General features: G+C 58.8%; 1 protein-coding gene across 15 annotated transcripts in view; it reads left to right on the top strand.

The window, feature by feature from the left end:
• The window catches only part of CAMK2B (calcium/calmodulin dependent protein kinase II beta), an 89,507-nt gene that overhangs the window by 29,873 nt on the left and 42,683 nt on the right, over positions 1-16,951 (top strand). For all 15 annotated transcript variants that reach the window (XM_032484308.1, XM_032484314.1, XM_032484313.1 and 12 more), the window contains exons 2-3: positions 1,751-1,845; positions 16,891-16,950. In XM_032484308.1, the coding sequence (XP_032340199.1) occupies positions 1,751-1,845; positions 16,891-16,950 (155 nt within the window). The remainder of the gene's footprint in view (positions 1-1,750; positions 1,846-16,890; position 16,951) is intronic.

Below are 16,951 nucleotides of genomic sequence, written 5' to 3'. Positions count from 1 at the left end.
CTCTGGGGGCTAGAGCGCGAAGGAGGGCAGCTCAGGCCTGTAAATGTGACGCGTGGCCCTCCTGAGCAGGAAGCGGACACACGGACCAGGGGTGGGCTGGGCTGGTGAGGACGAGGCCAAAGCAGCCCCAGGCAGGCAGCCACGCGGGGCCTGATTCAGCCCTCACAGGCCACCCCGTGAGCCTCTCTTGCTCCTCAGACGGATGGGGAAACTGAGGCTCAGGATGCGACAGAGCAGGATTTGAACCCAGACCTGCATGAAGCCTGTGGCCTTTCCCTGCTCAGTATACAAAATCTCAAGCTAATGTCACGGATCCAAAAAAAAAAAAAAGTCATCTTTTCTTTACATTTTTCCTTAAAATAACTAAAAGTATTTTTGAGAACGTAAGCCACGCAGACAGTGAAAAAATCACACGGGACGGAGGATGTACTGTGAACACTGTGTGCCCCCCAGTCTCCCCGCCCCCAAGTCTGGCTGAAGCAGAGCTGTAGCTCCAAGCACAACTATTGATCGTAAAGACCAGGTCATCAAGAAAATGTTCAGTTGGATTTAGTGTATTTTTTTTTTCCCTAAGAAAGTGAATAATACATCTTAATGAAGTTTTGGCTCCAAAAGGATGATCGTGAAAAAGCGTTCCCTGTTTAAGATACTGCTCTCCCATCACCCAGAACCCGGACTGACAGGCTCTTGGGCTGTGTGGGCAGCGGGGGGGGGTCTGTGTTCTGATGGGGCTGTGCCTCCAGGGCCTCTGCGGAGGGAGGACAGAGGAGGAGCCCGCGGTCAGGGAGCCCCCAGCCCCACTGGCCCCGTGCGCTCAGCCAGAGGTGGCCTTTGTGCCCAGCCGCCCCGGGCGCCTCTTGTCTGGACTGAGACCCTCCCCGAGACATTTCCTATTCTGGCCGTGTCTCACATGTGCTGGGTCTAATGTTTCTAGAAAATGATCTGAAATCAAATTAAACCAAGGGCGGTGACAAGTTGAATGCCGTGGAGGACCTTCTGATGGGCCCCAGGCTCCCTCCGGCCCGTGCCGCACGCCTGCCCCGGACCAGGCGGGCCTGCGGTCTGCGCTCTGGCCTGCTCTGCCCCCCATGCAAGCCTTCCTCCTCTCAAGGCTCAGCATTTGTGGGTTGCCCGCAGGCCCTTTGGATGGACTCGGCAGCGGTAACCCATTCTCCTGGGTTTCTTCCTCTTTGCCTCCCTGGCTGGTCCCTGCCCGTGATGCTGTGGGCGGGTAAATGTGTCCTCTACTGTGGGACCGGCAGCCTCTGCTGTAACGCGGGACACTGTTGGTGTAGGATCCGGGGGAGGGGACCGTCTCCTTCAGCTTTGAACTTAATTATGTGCTGCTTCTCCCTCCCTCCAAAACCTTCAATGAGTCCCCACAGGCTGCACCAGTGTGCTCCACTGTCTGGAGCCGAGCCAGTGCTCATTGCTCTGGGGGGACTCGCTGGGTCTCCTGGACTTGGCTTAAGGCATGGGAGGATGCACGCTCAGAGACCCCCGGACGGCCCCTCGGCCCAGCTGGCCCGTAAGGATGCCGAGGCTGGGGGTCTCGCAGGTGCTGGGATCTGCCAGCTGCTGGGAGAAGGGGCCCCTGTCAGGCTGGTGCCAGGTGGGACGGGCTGGGAGTCATTTGGAGAGGGACGCCCCTTCCTGGCACAGATCTCTGCCTGAGGCCCCGTGACTGGGTGGTCGGTGTTCACTGGGGGATTAATCAGCCCTCTGTCTCTGTTTCCCATTTCTTCCCCAGGGGGGCTTTCTCTGTGGTCCGACGCTGTGTCAAGCTCTGCACCGGCCATGAGTACGCAGCCAAGATCATCAACACCAAGAAGCTATCGGCCAGAGGTAGGGGATGGCTGTGCTGGCCGGCGTGGCCGGGCACAGGGGCCGGAGCCCGTGCTGCGGGATGGGGCTCGGCCTGTGGCTCAGACGTGGGCACAGGGGGATCGGGGTTCGTGGCCACAGTGGGATGCGCACGATGCCTCCAGCCGAATGGGGCGGGGAGGGAGGGGCACCCATGCATCTTCAGATCTGGATTGTACTTTTGCTCTGGTGTAGGGGCTCATGGAGCCTCTACCTCATCTCACCAGGGCTGGAAGGGGAGAGGCATGTGGTTGCCAGGTCAGATAATGTCATTTGCCCAAGAACTGTGGGCCACAGGAGGACTGAGTGACCTGCAGACTTCAGGTGATGGGGTGGCTGCTTGAGGGGTGGTGTGAATGGCGTGTTTCCTAACTCAGCCCCTGCAGGTCTTCTGGATGCAGGGATGCTGGGGTGAGCTTGGTGGGCCTGCAGGGCTGGGCGTGGTGCTGGCCCAGAGCTGGCCCTGGGCATGTGACCTCACCCCATCCAGCACCTCCAAAGCCGTTGCCAAGGGACGGCCCGTTCTGGGCAGACAGACAGACCCCCGTCCTCCTGGGATCCGATGGTATTCCATTTGGTGGGGGATAGGGTGGGACCTGGGGGCAAGGGACGTGGGGTGAACAACTGTGACAAGGCCGTGGTGGAGGTGCCACCCTGAGCAGGTGACGGCAGAGCTTGAAGTGCAGGCGTGAAGGGTCGGGAACCAATGTGGGTGTGGAGGTGTGGGCTGTCTCAGCGAGGTGGCAGCACGACTACCACCCCCCAGTGCTGTGGGGGGGTCCCAAGGGTCTCTGACCCCTGGGGTCAGACAGGGGGCTGGGTGACCCGCAGGCAGAGAGAGCTGAGCTAAGCCCTGGCCTGCGGCTCTCCCGCCTCCCGGTACACCTGCGATCCCCATTAGCATCCAGACCCAATCTGAGCTAACTGAGAGGCTCTTCCTCCTGCGAAGAGGCCCTGACAGTAGGCAGCCCTGGCCCGAATCCCTCCCTGCTGTCGGTGCTGAGAACGCCTCCGTGTGTGGGGTCTGCGGATGCCAGCCCAGCAGCCTGTGGGGGCAGCCCAGCCCGCTGTGCGGTTCACTAAGCTGTGTGTAGGTGGTGTTTGGGAGCCTGCTGTGGACCAGGGGCTGAGTGTCTCCAGGGGAGGGCACTCCTCTCCCAGACCGTGCCTGGTAGGGCCAGTCCCAAGCCCTCGTGCCGGCTGCTGGTGCTGGGAGAGGGCACCATGGAGAGGAGTGGTGCGTGAGCCAGGGCAGCCCGGGGGCATGTGTGTCGGGGAAGCTCAGATCTCTCAACTGAACTGTAATAATGATAATAACGCTAAAGCTAACATTTACTGAGCGCTTGCTGTGTGCACTGAGCCCCCGGAACTCAGGGGAGCTTCCGTGTTCCCTGACATTGGGTGGGCGGCACGGGTGGGACAGCGGTGGTAAGTGTTTTCAGAAGGATGTGCCCATGCATACGAAGTTCCTAAAGCAGGAGGAATGTTCCTTCTCATTCTGTAGTCTCATGCCAGGCCACAGGAAGAGAGAGAGCCCACCTTCAGAGGTCCCCCGGACTAAGTCCCTTAGACTTCAGATGGCCTCTCCCTAGGGGAGACCCTCACTCATCCACCAGGTGTACCCAGCCCCTCCCATGTGCCCAGCACAGAGGACACGGTGGTGAGTGAACACATCCAGATAAGCCGCTACAGCCCTGTGTGTGTGTGGGAGCACAGGGGAGGGCACAAGGAAGTTGGATGGGTCTTGAAGGATGAATAGGAGTTTGTGAGACCCAGAAAACCACCTGAGTATGTTTTTGTGGGATCATCCAGCCCCTCTCGAGTAACCTCACACTCCCGTTTATACCCTCAGAGTGTTCTACAAATCAAGAGGATCGAGAGGAGTGGGAGTCTGAAATTCCCGGCGTTCCACAATGACCAGGGTGGGTCGTGGGAGGCGGGGCAGCCAGCCAGGGCTGATCTGGAATTGACGCAGCTGGCCCTTGCCTGTCTCCCGCAGGACCACTTTCCTGGCCAGGGAAGCCAGACACCCTCTGCTTTGCCTCCGCAATTGGGCCTCAGCATTGCCCAGGCCTGTGGAGGTCTCTGCATTCCCCCCATTTAACTCGTTATTATGGACAATTGCAAACGTCTCCAAGTATAGAGAAAATGATAGAATGAGCCCCCAGCTTCAACAGTTACCCACTCTCAGCCAATTTTATTTCATCTGTAACTCTCCCCCGGCTCCTGTCCCCATATCTTGCAGCAGATCCCAGACCCAGACCACCCATCATTTCACCTCTAGTGTTCAGCATGTTTCTCTAACGGAAAAGGATTCTAGAAACAACCAGCCACCTCCCTGTACAGGGGCCTAGGGATGATCTGACCCTCGCCAGCCCCTTGGGCGCTTTCCTAGCTGAGTGGGCAGAGGAGGGGTGAGGGGAGAGGGTTTCAGGTCTTCACACCCCAGGGCCTTTGCACCTGCCTTCTCTCCGGAAATGCTTTTCCTGAACTTTATACCTGCTTAACTCATGTTGATGGCACTTCCTCAGAGGGGTCTCCCCTGAGCATCCAGTGGGAATCAGAGACCCAAACACCATATGTTTATTTTGTAGCTGTCTCTTCCACCAGACTTCCATTCACCACTGTATCGGGCACACCCAGCCCACGCCCTGACAGGTGGTGAACTCTCCATACATGTTTGAATGAATGAATGGATTTGACCGAGTGGGTGTGCAGTCTGTGCCAGAGTCAGGGTAGTCTCCCAGGTGTGAAGCTGGGGTGGGGACTGGGTGGAAGAGGATTTGCTCCAGGGTCAGGTTTGCAGGGGAGGCCCCTGGTCGCTGAGCACCTGAGCATTTGGGAAGTCCAAGTTCAGGAGAATTTCTGTGGTGAAGCCTGGGGTGGCGGGAAAGCGGGGAGAGGAGGCCAGGAGCCTGCTGCTCCTCCCTGAGTCTTGGTGGCCTCCGTGCAGCCTGCATCTGTGTCCTGCAGGATCAGACGTGCTCCAAGTAGGAGCAAGTGTCCTGAAGCCAGACCAGCTCCACCCCCATCACCACGAAGCCCATTACAGGGATGCTTGCCTCAGCTGTCCTGGAAAGTGGGGGTGGAGAGGGGGCTCATGGGTGGGCAGGAAGATGCAGGGGAAGTGCCCTAGAAAGAGAGACAGTCAGGAAGTGGAGGCTGGACCTAGAGGCCGAAGGGGAAGCCCTTCCCTCCACCCCTCCTGCTTCGCTTTCGGTGCAGTGTGGAGAGGCCTCACTTAGCCCTGCAGGGAGTGGTGGTGTCCCCAGGACTGAGGAGACAGGCTTTCAATGATAAAGAAAGCCCCAGGAGGGCGACGCTGGCACTGGACACAGAAAAACTGCCCCACCCGGTAACTGACAGTTCTTGGGGCCACGAGGACACTGCGGACGGCACCCAGCTTATGCTGAGGCTGTAAGAGGTAGATTTTAAAAATTTAATACTTAATTAAATACAGGATTGTGAGACATTCAGAATCTGTGAATGTACTGAATAATTAGAGATTATTAAACTACTGTTAACAAAAGCAGTTAGAGGAAAATGAATTGACGGGGGGAGGGGGAGGGAGATCATCAGGCACATGGGTCTAAAAAGCATTTCTTGTTGTTCCTGCCTCCCCCCGACCCCCAAGCTCACTGTCAGCACTAAGTGGCTGTTCTCTGGGGCTGATTTGGTGTCTTTGGAGGGCACCCTGTGGCCTGAGCTCCATTAGTGCTCACTGGCTCCACGTGTCCAGGGAGCAGGTGCTGGAGAAGTGACCCCAGGCAGTGGCTGAAGTTGGGGGGAGGAAGGACCTGGCACAGGAACGGGGCCTTAGATGGGTGTTGTGCCCTGACCCTCAGCAGCAATCTTCAAGGGGCTTCTCAGTGGCCCCCACACATGCTCCGAGGTTGGAGGTGGGGGCCCCGTTCCAGACGAGGAAACTGAGTCCCACAGGAACAGAGACTTGTTCGGGAACCCACGGCCCTAATGAGCAGAGCCCAGGTGTGGGGATCACCTCTGAGCTTCCTCCTGCCCCCAGGCTGGTGCCCAGTTCACCCTCAGGGGCCTGTGTGGCCCTTTCCTGCCTGGTGGTGGGAGGGGGGAGGACCCTCCTGTCCAAGGTGTGATGGGGAGGAGCTGTCCTGTCTCTGGGGGTGCTCTGGGGCTGAGCCTGCACCACACGCCCCACACCCAGCCTCCTCCCTTGGGCCAAACCTCCCTTTGCGCATTGGATCCGGGAACCGGGAACCGGGGGCTCTCCGTGCTGCAGCGCGACTGCGACTTTCCGGTCCCGCCCCCCACAACCGGCAAGCGGGAAGACAGCCCGGAGCCAGAGGATAACGGGCCCCGGGAACTGGGTTACCAGAGGACGCTGGCGCGGCGCCGCATTGCAGGGGCGGCTGAGCATGCGCGGGCGGGCGCCCCCTCCCTCCCCTCCCTCCCCTCCGGTCCCCGTCCCTTCCCTCCCCGGCTCAGGCCCCCTCCCCTCCCTTCTCCGCTCCCCGTCGGGCAGCCCTCCCCCTCCCTAGCAGCTCCTAGCGCCCCAGGGGCGGAGCCAGGCCCTCACTGTATGATGTCCCAATTTCAGATAAATAGTAATTTTTTAGAATAAGTATCTCCAACCCCCCAGCCAGCTTTTCGTGGACCCTGCTCTCAAGTCAGGGCCTCAGGGGATTCTGGGCAGTGGGAGGGGTCTCCCTAGGGACCTGGAGGGTAGGTGGGAGTGGGGATCCCTCCCTTTGCCTCAGGATCAACCTTTATCTGGGCAGACCCATCCCTCCTAGGTTCTGTTTCCAGGACTTGGGTTTATGGGGAGCTGGGGGCACCCTCCTGCAGGTGGGGAGGGAATAAGAGGGAGAGTTGGAGGCCCTTGTGGGCGGGGAGGACCCCCCCATTCCCATCCCAGGGGGAGGATGGGGGAGCAATGAAGGAACCAGGCTGGGGTTGCCAGATTTAGCGGTTAAATTTGAATTTCAGATAGACGAGGAAAAATCTTTAAATGCAAATATGTCCCAAACTGCATAGGACATACTTACACTAGAAACGTGTTTGTTGTTTGTCTGCATTTGGGACACACTTATACTAAAGAATTCTTGTTGCTTATCTGAAATTCAGATTTAACTGGTCATTTTGTGTTTTATCAGACAACGTGAAACAGAGCTGTTGAGAGAAAAGATTTTTGTAATTAATTTTTCAACCATATAGGCTAAGTTGAAGCGTCCCCAAATTGGGGTGAAGGCAGGGAGGAGAAGAAACGGGGTGGAAGCCAGGTTGTGTGGGCAGGGGTCCTGGGGGACACCGCCATCCCCCTCCATGTGCTTGGTGGCCTCACCTGCGAGGTGGAGAGTGTGGGTGGGCAGCTCTGTGACACTCCTGCCCCATGCTTTCAACTTAAGAACTGAACCAAATGAGGGCCTGGTCTGGGTCACCAGTGACTACAGATGGCAGGAGGAGGCTGGTGGGAGGGAGGGGAGCACGCACGTCCCAGAGACCTTGCTGAGTCTGAGAAGGACCCTGATGGGGTGAGCCCTGCACCCACTGAGAGCCGCCCCCTAGCCTGGAAAGCGCGCAGTCTCTGCTCACCCCAAGAGCATATCCAGGCTGTGTGGCTGTGGAAGTGTTGTGGGCTCTGTCTTCGGGGTGGGCTGTGATGAGACCCTACCCCAGGTGTGGGACCTGTTGCTCGGCTCCTGGGGAAGGAAGCAGGAAAGGAGGCGGCCCCTGGTGGGCTCCTGCTGTCACCACACCCTACTGCACTGGAGGGTGATACTGTCCCATTATACAGTTGACAAAACTGAGGACTTGAGACAATAGTCATTTTTGTTCACATCACCTCCTTCCCGCTCATTGGTGAGGATGGGAGCCCACCCTAGGGTCATGGGCATGATTGAACATGGGACACCGACCCCGGAAGCTGGGATGGACAGCAGTCTGTACATACAGGCCCAGAGCCTGGGGAGGACCCCATGTGTCACGCAGGCCACGCATGCAGGGTGAACTCGGGGGAGAGTGATCAGTGGAGTGTGAGAGGCAGGCTTTGTAGTGACAGGAGAGTGCGGTGCCCCTGATCCCGGCAGGGTATGTGGTTGGCTCGTTTGAGTAATTCCTCACTGGCAGGAAACTGAGGCCACTGCTTGGGGATAGGCCAGCTCTGCGCCTGGTCTGTCTGGGGAGGAGGGCTGCTTGGTGGGGAGGTGGCGAGTGGAGAGCGATGTGGGGAGGGGAGCTGTGAGGACCTCAGGGCAGCACATCACACAGGGGGCATCAGTTTTAGACCTTACATCATGAAATGTCATGTCTGTTTCAAAGCTGAGCTGTGCTGGGTGTCGGGTGATGATGGCTCTGAGCCTGTAGAGGGCGCCTGTGCGCCCATGGAGTACTAGCTGAAAAGCCATGGAGTCAGGGCTCTGGGGACCACGTGGCCAGCAAACGGCTCAGAGGCTCAGCCGCGGTGTCCGGAGCGGCCGGATGCCCGCTGGCCGAGCTCCCCTGTGCGCGCGGCACTCTTCAGCGCCCCCAGAGAGCCATTCCTTTGTTCCTGCGAGGTCGTGGCAGCTGCAGGACGCACACAGGCCCCCCCCCCCGCTCCCGGGCTGGTGTGGCTGCTGGGTGATGCTGGTGGGATAATTGCTGGGTGCCGTGCCGCCTTTTTAAAACAAAACATGCACAAGGAGCCACAGTGGGAACTGCCCTTTTCATCGTCAAGGGCTCTCTGCTGGCGCCCACCAGGGCTGCAGCACGATGACAGTGCTGGATCCGGAGCAGGATGGGCGCCCCCAGCCCAAGAGTCAAGCATGGGAGAGTGGGCTGGAGTCAAGCATGTCAGCCCATTGCAGGCTTGAGAAGCCCCCTGGGAAAGACTGTGGGACGTCTGGGCCTCCGTGCCAGCCCCCGGGGTGGTGGCCCAGCTCCACCCCCACCCCGGGCTTTCCTGTGCCCCATCTGAAAGTTGGGGCAATGTTAATAACAGCCCTACCCTGCAGGGAGCCCTTGGCAACTTTCAGGGCCTAAGAAGAGCCAGAGAGCCAGGTCTGCAAACAGTAGACACTGACCTGAGGTGGACCCTCAGGCCGTCTTGTTCTCTGGAGCAGAGGAACCAGCAGGATCTTAGGGCAACGCCCCCTGCGACCTTCTTCCAGCCCCTGAACCAGCTGCTGCCCAGTGACAGTGACTGCGTGGTCAGGCCCCGCCGCAGGACCCTGCGCTGCCCCCGGGGTTGGGCTGGTTTGGCACTCGTGTCCCAGTCCCGTGAGCCCTGTCAGGAGGTGAGAGCCCCGAAGCCCTGATTTGGGGATGTTCTTCCAGAAAGTCGTGTCCTCCCCTGTAGCCCGTCTGTCCTGCGCCCAGAAAGAAGATGAAGCTGAGGTCGGAGCCTGCAGGGCCAGCAGGTGCCGGCGCTTACGCTTGAAGGAGCCTCTGTCTGCTCTGGTCTTCCCACCCCCGGTGCCTGCTCATCCCCTTCCTGGGACCCTGAGGCAGGACTGCGGGCCGTGGCAGGAGGGCGCCGTGGAGGGCACCGTGGGCTCTGCCGGCTGCCGTGAACGTCCGGGACTTTCTAACAGATTCTGACCAGCAGTTCGGAGCCACAAGGGCTGCCAGCCTGGGTTCCCGTGCTCTGACCTTTGGGACTTTGAGAAGTTTGGGATGTGTGAGTTAGGGAGTTGATGCTGGAGAGTGATCAGCATGAGCTGGAATGAGGTGGGATGTGGATCTCCATGAGCCTCCGAAAATTCTAGAAAGCTCTCTGGTGCCATCCTATGGCGTAGGTGATGGAGACAGGTGGGAAAGAGAAGAAGGAACCCTGAGTGGTGCGTCCCAGGGCCCACAGGGGCAGATCACCTGGGGACAATGGGTCCTAGTCATCGTGCTCAACCCCCTACCCCCACCTCCTTTGGAAGAATCAAAGCCCCCAGAGAGGAGAGTGGGGACAGCTGCTGGCGTCCTGAATGTTCTGTTGGACAGAGGATGGAGGAAGGAAGCAGGAAAAAAAGCAGGGCAGGCTGGGGTTTCCTCTCTTCCGTGGCCTTTCTCTCTGAGAACCTCCCCCCGCCCCTTTTCACACATGGGAAACTGAGACTTCGAGAACAAGGCTTGGCCGCCTTCAGGGCCTTGTGTCCAGTGTCCCTGCAGCCACCCAAGCCTGGCCCGTAGGCAGCCTCACCGTCTCCCAGCTTGACAGTGTTGGTTTGGGTTCACTGCTGGTTTAGCCTGGAAGGAACGGGGGCCCAGGCAGCCCCCTACCCTGCAGAGACAACAGAATAGGATGTGGGAGCTGGCTGCCCCGGAAGGGTATGGCGCTCCTCAAACCTCCTGAGGTGGTCGGCATCACCATCTGGCCTCCTCCCCGACCCCGGGGCTAGGGGAGCAGCTTTGTCTCTGGCTGGTGCGTGGCGCCAAGCCTTTGGTCACAACAACCATAGGTGAGGACATGCGAGGTAGCCGAGGGCAGGGGCTGCTGCCTGGGCACCCCGCGGCTGCTGCCTCCAGTCCACGGCTCCGTGTTCAGGCAGGTGGTCCTACAGACGCGTCAACCTCTGGGGCCTGGTCCTCCCACACCTCACAGCCTGAAGGCCAGCCAACCTTGCCCACCCCTTCCCTGTGGGCATCCTTTTCTCCTGGGGCCCCGGGTTGGGTGTCCACTCTCTAGGGCAGAAGTGGACGGTGAGCCCGGGATGGGCCAGACCCCAGTATGATGCTCAGATCCCTTCTGGCTCAGTGCCCAGGAGTTACCGGGTTTGACAGGGTGTCCTGGGCAGCAGCCACAGTGGCCCAAGACCTCCAGCTGGCGCCATGGCATGTCCCACCCTCCCCGTCCCAGGCCAAGGCCCCAGCAGAGCGCCTTCCTGTCCTTCATCCCCAGCTCTCCCTGGCCAGGTCATCCTCCAGCGAGGGAGGGAACTGCGGAAGCCAGTCCTTGTGCTGGTGTGTGCTCCCCAGTGAGTGCAGCCCACCCGGCCCCAGGGGCCCATGGGGATCCAGGGGCTGTCCCAGGAGGAGAGAGTGTTCCTGAGCCCTTCTGCGTGCCGGGCGGTGTGGACTTGCCCTGTGGGATTTCCTCGTTTGGTCTAGCAGGACCTGTCCTCATTCCCGGCTTCCTGAGATGTGGCCTCACTTGTCCCAGGCCCAGCCTGGGGGAGAGGCTGGCAGCGTGTCCTGCTGGGTGTGCCTCCTGTCTTCCCCCTCCTGTCCCTCCTCCGCCCCCGCCTGGTGCCTCGCGGGTGTCCTTCAGCTGGTGACAGCACTGCTGCTGCTCCTGGCAGCTGGCGAGGGACCAGGCACCCACCCACGTCCCTCCTGTCCCCTTTCTCCTGGATCCTCTCACCCTCTCCACCCCCCCCGCCCCAATCTGTTGTGAGTCACCCACAGCCAGGGAGTAAATGGGGGCTGGGAGGGGTGGTGGAGGGGACTGGGGGACTGGGGAGGAGGCTGTCACCGGGGTGGCTGTGAGGGAGGCCACCAGCCTCGAGTCCAGGCCTGGCCCTGGGGACTCTGAGCACCTCTGGGTGCCTGTTCCCTGGACTGTGACCGTGCCCCACTCTGCGGGGTACAGCAGGACCCACGAACGTCCTCTCCCGCCTCTGAGGGTTGCATTTCTCCTACCGCCCTCAGCAGCCTCCTTTTCATTCTTGTTAAACTCGAGGTGCCCTCACCTGGGGGACCCTGCCTGGGAGGACCATGCCTGGGGAGACCGCCCCGTTGATGAGTTTTGGGGCGGTGAAGGGCTGCTTTGAGCCTCCCGCTGCCATTCCAAAAGGGGTTATTGGAGTGAAACAGTTAATACCTGCAATGTGCAGACAGCGCCCACGTGTGGTCGCGAGTGGCAGTGCTTGTCTCTTCCTGCCACTTGTGGTCCCCTGCCCATCCCCTTCTCGGTAATGGGTGCCAGCTAGGGCACAGTGACAGCCACAAGCAGGCCCCCTCTCCGGCTCCTGGGGGCTCTTGGGATCTGGCAGCTGCTGTCTTATGTGGGGGTGTGCACCCAGCATGGAGCATGCAGGGCTCCCCGGGTCCCCTGACCCCTGAGCCTGGGGGCACCCCACACCTTGGGGACGCCCAGAGTGCAGGGTGGGCCTGACACAGGTGGAAGCAGAATCACCCAGAAAGGACCCTCACGAGCTGTGGCTGGAGTTCAGGCGGGTAGGCAGGCGGGCAATCACAGGTCCAGTATAGCTTGTGTCTTTCAGTCAAGTTGCTTTTGTTTTGTTCTGTTTGATAAGCACTTTTATGGGGGTATAAGTGACTGCTGTGTTTTATCCGTGGGGTGCTTCTCTGGCAGGAGAAAGGAGTAGCTTGTTTTATGCCTCTGCTGGCCCTGTCTCGGGTACAGGTGGAAGTACCACGTGTGTGTGTGTGTCAGGTTGCCTCAGACTGAACCAGCCAGTCATCTTTGACCACGGACCCCCATGTGCTTAGGCTGGTCTCCACGTGGGGTGCGGATCCTAAGATGCCCAAGCATTTAAGGGATGGCTGAACTCGGGAGCTCCTTTTCAGAGATTCACATCAGAGGGGATGTAAGAACTGAGTCTGACCACCATGGATGGCAGATGTCTTCAAAACCGCACTCAGCTGGTCTCCCTCTGAGTCCCCTACAGGCAGCACCAGGGCCTCTGACTCTGCTGTCCTCAGGGCTCATGGCACCGCTGCACGTGCTCCTGGGGACACGTGGGTCCTGGGGACATGGTCAGTGCTGGCCTGGGGTCTGTGGCTGGGAGGAGGGCAGAGAGGCCTCCCCTTGGTGGGGCGGGGTTCTGGAGGCTCAGGGCCACTTGGCCGGTGCCCTCACTCCCTGGCGCCCCATCCTTCCACACACCGTTTCTGAGGTCATCCTCAGACCCGCCATGGAAAAGCCGGCATTGAAGGTGCATTCCCCGGAGCAGTGCATGTGAGGGGTGATGCAAGGACTGACCGGGGAGAGGGGTCCCAACCCTGTCTGGGGGCTCACTTGTCTTTGGTTTCAAGCCTGCACAGGTGTGGCCCATGTTCCTAGACACATACTGAATGTTCCATGACAAAACGCCAGCCAACGTGGCAGCGGGGCTACAAGCAGCAGGTGCTTGGGCCTCAGGGCAACTCTGGGCACCGGAACCCTTAGGGCACCTGGTCACAGCCCTAGGAAGGCCCTTTTGATGTTCTTGGCTGGGCTCAAGGCCTCCGTGGCCTCCACAGCCCTGGTAGGTGCCTGGTTGGCCCCTCCTGGGGTCGCCTGCATCCCGCCCAGCCAGCACATCACTGCAGTGGGCATGACAGGGTCTGGCTGCTCAGGAAGACTCTTGGGACCTGCCTCAGGAGTGGGTACTGGGCTGGGTCCCCTGGGGTGCCGATGGGCCCTTGGCAGGGTGGGCAACGTTCCGGCCGGATTCTTTCCACGTGTCTGGTCCGCTCAGTGGTTACTGCCATGGTCTTCTGAGTCCAGGCAGGTCCCTGGGGCCAGAGCCCCAGGAAGGAGGCAGGCTGGCAGGGATGAGCAGGTGCAATGAGAGGTCGCAGGGCCACTGGCCTGTCCCATGTCCTGCTGCCCGCCAGGGCACGAGGTAGAGTGGAGGTGGCTTCCCAGATTCCCGCTGGTGGTTTAAGGCCAGGACACACTTCTTGCTAATTGGACTAAATTTGACTCACGTAACTGTGTCTACGATGGGTTTTACAACTGTTAGTCGAGAGTTCAGAAATAACTCCTCTATGTTGTAGAGAAAAAATCATGGGATGTGGGCAGAGTTAGGATGCTGATCCCTTCCCTGGCCACATGCCTGGCCCGGGATGAGCCTTCTGGACCGAGAGGGACAGCCTCCTCCCCCAGCCCCTCTCCTGTGGCTTCTGGTTTCCATCCACGGTCACGGAATATCAGGCTTCAATTTTTAATTCCAGGGCAAATGTTATCATAGCAGGTTTTACGACACAGCCTCATCGTATTTAACCAGGGAGTTTGTATTCACTGGAGACAGGATCAAACTTTTTTTTTAAAATAAACAAGAATATTTTGCCCTATCATAAAAGTAACACAAGATTGTTGTCAAAGTAGGGGGGAAATAGAAATGATAAAAATTACCCGTAATTTTGCCGCCCAGAGCGAAGCAGTTACCGTCTTGCTGGGATGTAAGCACGTAGACTTTTACCAACTCGGAGCAGGTGTCACGATGCGCAGTTTCAGAGTTCCTCTCTGGCCGAGCGCTGTAGCATCGGGCACAGAATGGGCGCAGCTGGGAGGGTCAGTGACCTGTGTGGCCGGGGTGGATACTGGCGCCTGGTCCGGTCAGCCTGGTGCCCCTTCTTGGCCTCTTGCAAATAAATCATTTATCCCCCCAAACACAGTCAAGAGTAGGTCAAGTTTTTTTTTGTTTTTGTTTTTTTTTTTGGCTAAGGCTCTGCCCTTGGTGATGTTTCAGTAATAAAATGTAGTTATCTGCTTCCCAAAGATGGGTTCCCACACCGAGTTTTTCTCCTGATTTTTATTTATGACTGCAATCAGGCAATTCTTTCCAGAGAAAACTGCCCCAGCTCCCACCACCTGACCTTCTTGGACTCTCCCTGACCTAGCCTTGCTCCGGCCCCATCCACGTGCAGACGGGCTTCTGGTTGCCATCCGCGTCGGAAGGACTCAGCTAGGACATTACGGGGACTGTCGGTTAGATTGAGTACCACGTCTGCATTCGATTTAGCGAGTGGGGTGACTGCACCGAGATTACTAAGAGAATGTCCTTGTTCTTACAAAATACACGCTGAGGTGTTACCTGTAAAAGGACGTGAAGTCTGGGGCTTCCTCACAAACGCTTCAGGAGTACGTCTACGTCTAGGAAGGCCAGAGATGTTCCAAAAATGCCATCTATTAGTACATTGCACTATCCTTGCAACTTAAAGTTTGAAAAATGTTCAGAATAATAAGTATAAAAACCACCATGAAAGGACAGAACAACCCCATGAACCCACCACCCTGCGTCTCCATGTCCCCCGCCGCCAACACACAGAAGGGAGCTGCGGTCCTGGATGTGGCGAGGACCACTTCCCTGCTTTCCTGTAGAGTGAGCCTCACGTCTTCGGACACCTGCCCCCCACCTGCCCCGCGTTACATTCAGTGTTGCTTGTTTTTGAGCTTCGTACAGACGTACTGTCGTGTGTCTTCTTTTGTGGCTGTTCTCCATGCATCCCTCCTAATGGTGACTCTTGGGCTGCTTCCAGCATCTTGTCTGCTGCCACCTTAGCCCCCGCTCCCCGCACAGCAGGGTGGGGGTGGACACCACACATGCTTGCTGCACTGGGTGTGGAGGTGAGGGAGCCAGGGAGGGCGTGAGGGTCTGTCCCGAAGGCCCGACCCCTGCCCTGTGGTTCTGCCAGAGCCCTCCCAGTGCCAAGGGGCCTGGCGCGACCGATGGGAGCCAGGCGGGCAGCTCAGGGAGGTGTTCGCATTTCTGGGAGGCCTGAGTACCAATCCCGGGAGGAGGGAGAGCCAGTTGGATGCCCCAGGTGTTCCCAGAGAGATTCCTGTCTGCAGGCATGACTTTCCTGCTCAGGACAAAGGTGCATGCGTGTTTGCAAGTCTGTCCACGTTCAGATCTGTTCTGATCCTCCCAGCCCGCCACCATCAGCCGGCCCAGGGCAAGCTGACCACAGATGAGTCGGTGGGCTCCTTTCCTGCAGAAGGACGTTTTGTTGGCTGGGTCTTTTCGCCCCAGGCAGAGGCAGGGATGGGCTGGCAGGTCTGAGGAGGCCTGCGGACTGGCTTTACTGCTTCTGAGGGCATTTTGTAATTAGCACATGAACAGTGTCTTGCTAGCGGAGGCTGTCGGGGGCTCCCGGTGAATCAGGTCTTGTTTGGTGTGTTACTGTCCTCCCCAGGTCCTCACGGGGAGGGGCTCCGTGCACACAGGGGCTGGATGAGGGGCTCCAGGCCCCAGACACACTCTCCCCAGTCACATCCTGCCCCCCGGCAGCCGCCATCCTCAACTTGAAAACCCCCGCCTTTCCCCCCTGTCCTGCCACACGTGTGTGCCCAGGGCCATGCGTGTGGACCTCAGTGTGAATGGAGCCCACTTTGGGTCTTTTCTCTGTGAGCAGCTTTTCCTACTCAGCCTTATGTTGGGGTGTTGGGGCGACGCACCCTTGTGGAGGGGTGTATTCTGTTGTGTAATTATATATATTTATAACAAATTTTGTATATTTATTTCTGCCTTCTCCGGTCAGTGGAAACGTGGGTTTTTTCAGTTTTTTTGCTATTACGATCTCCGTCTGCTATTAAAATCCTCCTGGCACCGCTGTTTGCTTGCAAGATAATATTCTGGCTGGTAAGTTGCTTGGCCCTTGAGGGGCCAGGCTCTGGAATCGGGGTCTGTGCCTTTCAGGGGTAGGATGCGGGCCCGTTGGGATCGGCACCAGTCTTGCCCAGGGCAGCTTGCCTCTGACGCTTTGACTTTTTTTTTGCCGACGTTGCATAAACACCAGGGTCGTCCAAATCCAGGGCTGTGTTTATGAGTTTGTGCGTGGGGGTGGGGGTCCGGTCGCACACCCCTTTCCCCAGACGTCCAGCCAGAGTCCGGCTGAGGCCCCTGCGGACCCCGCACGCTGGTTGGACGGCTCCCACCCGGCCGACAGTGCTGCTCTGCCAGCCCCACGGGCCGCCCCCGAGAACAAATTAGACTCCGGCAGAAAGCTCCGTGGAGTCTGGAATTAGGACACATTTAAGTGAAGGATTAAATTGGTGCTGCCAGTTCTGTTGCTGATGTGTGGCATTTTCTCTTCCTGAATCACCTAGGGAACCTTTGGGCCCCGAGGGAGCATCCGTCCCGCCTCCCTGGGCCTCTCGCTCCAGGCACTTGGCAGCTCAGCTCCAGCATTGCCAGCTGGGGGTCTGGGTCGGGGGAAGTGGGCCACAACCTGACATGTCCCCTGGGAAGGGGGCGGTCGGCCAGGTGGAGGCTGTCAGAGGTGGTGGCCACACGTCCCCTGGGCTGAGAGTCTCGGGGTTGGTGGCCTGTCCAGCGTGCAGTCAAGGGGCGCAAGGGTGTCACTGGCTGCAGGGACATGAAGTGATGCCGTGTCCCTTTCTGTCCCCAGATCACCAGAAGCTGGAGAGAGAGGCTCGAATCTGCCGTCTTCTGAAGCATTCCAACATCGG

Source organism: Camelus ferus, chromosome 7 (assembly GCF_009834535.1).
Source record: "Camelus ferus isolate YT-003-E chromosome 7, BCGSAC_Cfer_1.0, whole genome shotgun sequence".
NCBI lineage: Eukaryota > Metazoa > Chordata > Mammalia > Artiodactyla > Camelidae > Camelus > Camelus ferus.
The sequence above is the reverse complement of the archived record's forward strand: the minus strand, read 5'-3'. Positions and strand labels throughout refer to the sequence as shown.